This window comes from Alosa sapidissima, chromosome 1 (genome assembly GCF_018492685.1).
Source record: "Alosa sapidissima isolate fAloSap1 chromosome 1, fAloSap1.pri, whole genome shotgun sequence".
Taxonomy (NCBI): domain Eukaryota; kingdom Metazoa; phylum Chordata; class Actinopteri; order Clupeiformes; family Clupeidae; genus Alosa; species Alosa sapidissima.
Window position 1 is genome coordinate 44343682 of NC_055957.1, and position 4701 is coordinate 44348382.

The window sequence follows — 4701 nt, forward strand, 5'->3', positions numbered from 1 at the left end:
GAGGAGGACGGGGGACTTCATTTAAGGGATTTTAAACCTCCTCACACCCCCTTCTCCGAATGACGACCCACCTGGCTCCTTTTTCTCATTCTCGGCGGTGAACTTTCTGCTACCGGCTTCCTCTGGCTCCAGGGCCTTGAAGTCCCACTTTTTGAAGACATTAGGAGCAGGACAAACCCCTGGGGAGAGAGAGAGAGATAGAGATAGAGAGAAATAGAGAGAGGGGGGGAGGGAGGGAGGGAGAGAGAGAGAAAGTGGGAGAAGGAGGGAGAGGTAGGGGGAGAAAGAAAGAGAGGCAAGTAGACAAGCTAATTTACATCCAAGACACACTAACCTACATTGCCATCTGCTAACAGGGAGCTCTAATAGTGGTGGAAGTCATTCACAGCATACAGAAATGTAACTGAACAACAGCACCAAATACACAGAGGTGGGGGCATGAAAGCCCCTTGGCTTTGATACGTGTTTGGAAACATGCTGGCATGCAGTTGGGGCCTGAGGGTTCTTAGTTTTCCAAAGTGGGGGTTGCAATTTCACCTTCTGTCCACTGGTAGGCAGTAGAGCACAGCATTTGGAGGAAGGTGCCGTGGCGTATAGTGCTGCAGGACTGGGGGAAGCAGCAGCAGAAGCAGCTGTACAGCGTTTGGCTTAGGATGCAGGGAAACTCCTGCACAGGAGGAGGAAAGTGTGTTTAGGCTCTGTCAATGGGATGGTATAGTTATGAAGTTGTGTGGGGGTATCAGCAGAGTTGGGCATGCATCAGCTACATTCTAAATTTTCTCTTGCTGTCTCTGTCCCCCCCCCCCCCCCCTCTCTCTCTCTGTCCCTCTCCCTCTCTCTCTCTCCCTCTCTCTCTCTCTCTCTCTCTCTCTCTCTCTCTCTCTCTCTCTCTCTCTCTCTCTCTCTCTCTCTCTCTCTCTCTGTGTGGCAGTGATGAAATCATTTACCCGGAGAAAAACATTGCTGATGCGTGATGACTGGTTGTGGGTAAGGATTCTGATGTAATTCTCTGCAATTCTAGAGAACAAGCAGTCCTGTACTTGTCCATCTGGCTAAAGGATAAACACACACACACACACACACACATTTGGCTGATAGATAAACAGAAATACAAAACACACACACAAACACAAACACAAACAGAAATACAAAACACACGCACAAAATGCCACTGAAAGGAGAAGAGAGAGTGCATGATTGCTTATTACAACTTTAAAATATTAATAATTTAATAATAAAGTGCTAGAGTGTGACCTGGAATTTCAAAATGTCATCTCCACAAATGAAAAGCTGACTGGTGCATTGGTTTTATTGAAAGGTGTAACTGACAGTTTTGCATTTGGGAAACAAATTGTCAGAAGGAAGGAAGGAAGGTAAGATGCCCAAGACATCTCAAACTCTAAGAAACTGCTTACTTATTTTCTGGCAGAATTATAGTGTGTGCAATTTCCAGACTCTTTTGACAAGTTGTCAGTAATACAAAGATGTGGTTTACTATGCTAATAATCTTTTGGGGAAAATACATATTATCATTTCATCATGTCATCGACTGTGTTGTACTTTCAAGATGTTTTGATTTTAAAATGGTCTTAACAAGTGTCTAACAGTACCTGCCCTAAATATTCAAATCATCCTCTATCATACTAAATAGGAGAATGAATGGTTCCATTGTAGACTCAGACAAGATATGCAGTGGAGAAAGGTGACTCACCTGGAAGTTCTGAAGAAACAGCCACCAAAACATGTCAGTGACAAAATGCTCCATAAGGACAGAAGAGAGGTTGCTTTGAAAAGCAGCTTTATATCTGGGCTGTGCAGATAAAAAGAGCCATAACTACCATCTTTCACAGTGCCACTAGCATCAACACATCAACAAGACAACTTGAGTTTCCAAGCAACTTAAAGGATCAAGAATGGAAAGGAACATGATGAAGGTGAGATGTGGCTGTAAGTACCTTGTGGCTGAGACCTTGTTGAGCGCGCACCACTTGGGTGACAACGGTGGAGAAAGGTGTGTGGTAGGGCAGAGGTATCGCGCCATCTTTACTGAAGCCTGGGAACTGGTAAAGCTCCACCAGCTTGGGCATACCACCTTCATGCTAATAATAATAATAATAATAATAATAATAATAATAATAATAATAATAATAATAATAGTAAGGATAATAATATGAACAATCAGAAGTGTAGTATGGATACTTTTATGCTCTCACAGCAGACTAAAGCTTTAGGCATGTTTGTTTTCTACATGATACAAAAGCTTAATACAGTCACACAGTCACCCTGGCCTTGAGTATAAAGTATGATTATACTTTCCGTGCAATTTTGGATAACAGCATTAGGGAATAAGTGCAGGCTCTTTGAAGTGGATGATGGAGCTACAGAGTTCATTAATGAGTGCTGTAACCACATGCATTAAAAAAGATGAACAAACAGATATGCTTCCTAGGCTGACAACGGAAGAAAAATTCATTTTATTTCTCTGACATGCTAGATATATGGTCGACAAAACCTTCAGGAATTCCTCGCCACACAGTTTCCAGATACTCCATTCTAACCTCAATGCTATTCTAGGATACTCTTGCTGGGTCTTTGAATGATTTCAGTCAGGTCATATCTATTTTTTTTCTTTTCCTCTCTCTACTCTATATCCCTCCATCTTCTTCTTAATCCCCCTCCATGCTGCTGTGTGACCCCTCACCTTCTCGCTGGACGTGTTGCTCCGGCCCTGACCAGGCTGAGGAGGCGGAGGGGACTCCTGCTGAGAGCCACTGTGGCCAGACCAGGAGAGACTCTCCTGTTTGTCTGAGAAAACCAAACACAGCAGAAGAGAGGGAGGGAGGGAGAGAGAGAGAGAGAGAGAGAGAGAGAGAGAGAGAGAGAGAGAGATTTACAGAGCTTTATCATGACCGCCACAGCAGTGAAAGTTTTGAAGAAACCACATAAACACACACATTTAATTTGTTATTGTAAGTATAAATCAATGTTACATTACAATCAATGTTACAGTATGTTATACAAAAAATAAAACAGATAACTGTTAATGTGAGGCTGTTGCCACTCAAATGAGGAGGCTAGCAAGATAGTAAGGGGAAGGGTGTGGTAGAGAGAGAGAAAAAGAGAGATGTAGCCTACTAATTCTACGGACTCTACTGGCCTCATCAAAAGTCTATCTTCCCGGTCATCTGAGGTCCTGTTCCACTGAAGGTAAATGTGGTCATCAAAGCTGATGCTGCTGTGCTCTTACCTTGAAATGTGGAGGTGGGCTGGCCAGCCTGTTTTGGAATGCTTAGTTGGGTTGACTTTTTGTCTTTAGGAGCCTTGAATGTGTGAATAATAATAATAATAATAATAATAATAATAATAATAGAGAAGAACTGTAGCAGTAAATTAAAATAACCTATATCTACAATCCACAGGTGGGGGGGTCTGAATGTCTTACGACCAATCAAATCTTTAGCTTTCTATAGAGGGTGATTATATGACCAGTCAACCTATAGCCTAGCTGCAATCTCTTGAAGTCACGCATAGCCTACTCTGTCTTGGAGACAACGCGTCCAGTAGGGATGGGATGATTGCTTACCTGTGTATCTGCGCATCCTGCATTTGGTAGGAGGGGGAGTGAAGAGATCCGGTTGCTGAGTTCAGTTATAGACCCTAATAGACAAGCTGTCACACAACAGTTAAGGACATAGATCCAGAGAAATGAAAAGTAGCCTATCAGTATCCTGAGCCAAGAGTTTGTTTTTTTGTTTCGTTTTACCAAACATCATAGAAAATGTCTAATGTTAAGGTGGGCTAAACACATAAAAATCAATGTTACAAAATATGTGAAAATATTCTAATATTACAGAGAAGATAATGTAGCGTGCACGAAAGATACACACTGGTTCCTGAGATGCTTTTTGCAACTTTTCCCGTTTCTGCTGAGCTGAGCCCGGATTATCGCATACATTTTCTAGGTAAACAACAATAGGCATGCACACGGCGTTGATCTCTGCCATCTCACCTCAGCGCTGCCGCCTACAGATAAATATTTTCATAAATATGTTCAATAGACCTATTTAATTGGCTTTTATTGTCTCAGAGTGGAATGACACCAATTTTGTTAACCAACACCACGATTTGTCAAAACGTTTTAGTTTGGTAGCCTACAGCCTGACTGACCTGCATTAAAGACTCGTTATCTGTGGATCTCAGGTAATCCGCTCTAAGATCTTTGCTCGAATTCGTTGTCAGGACGATTTCGCGACAAGTATTCTACTTCCTGTTGTATTTGCCTAGAATCCAAGAGGTATGGTTACTGAGGATACAGTGACGCCAATCTGTCAACAAAGTCATACATCGGCATGTATTTATTCTTTGCGAATCATGGAGAGCGTGGAGGCCTGTGGATTCAGGGTAATGTCTTGGTTGCTACATCTGTAATCACGTTTAATGTTTTATAGAGAACTGTTTTTCCTTCAATCCTCCAATTATCGACATGTGTATAGATATATATGCAGGCTTTTAGTAGGCCTAGCCTATGCTATTTAAAGTAGCCTAGGCCTAAAATATGCTTACAAGTAGCCTATAAATAAATTAAGGTTGCATTATTTAAAAATAAATCACCCAATATCAGAGTGAATCTTATTTTCCTCATCTTATGGATTCTGAATGAATTTATTTCCTATCAGCAGCTGCTGTGGTTACAAAACTCTG

At 41.8% G+C, this 4701-nt stretch overlaps 1 protein-coding gene across 5 annotated transcripts in view; it reads right to left on the reverse strand.

Annotated features, from left to right (window-relative positions):
• The window catches only part of LOC121677536 (protein FAM227A-like), an 11307-nt gene extending 6818 nt beyond the window's left edge, over positions 1–4489 (reverse strand). For 2 of the 5 annotated variants that reach the window (XR_006021026.1, XM_042056299.1), the window contains exons 1-10: positions 4168–4486; positions 3884–4023; positions 3584–3669; positions 3248–3320; positions 2702–2805; positions 1956–2099; positions 1712–1810; positions 948–1052; positions 538–667; positions 72–179 (exon numbers count right to left, since the gene is read on the reverse strand). Coding sequence is in view for 4 of the 5 variants with exons in the window: in XM_042056299.1 (XP_041912233.1) it covers positions 72–179; positions 538–667; positions 948–1052; positions 1712–1810; positions 1956–2099; positions 2702–2805; positions 3248–3320; positions 3584–3669; positions 3884–4004 (970 nt within the window). In the remaining variant the exon portion in view is untranslated. Of the gene's footprint in view, positions 1–71; positions 180–537; positions 668–947; positions 1053–1711; positions 1811–1955; positions 2100–2701; positions 2806–3247; positions 3321–3583; positions 3670–3883; positions 4024–4167 lie in introns of those variants that run through there. The other 3 variants (XM_042056321.1, XM_042056311.1, XM_042056332.1) reach the window with 3 other exon arrangements.
• Between the last annotated feature and the right edge of the window lie 212 nt (positions 4490–4701).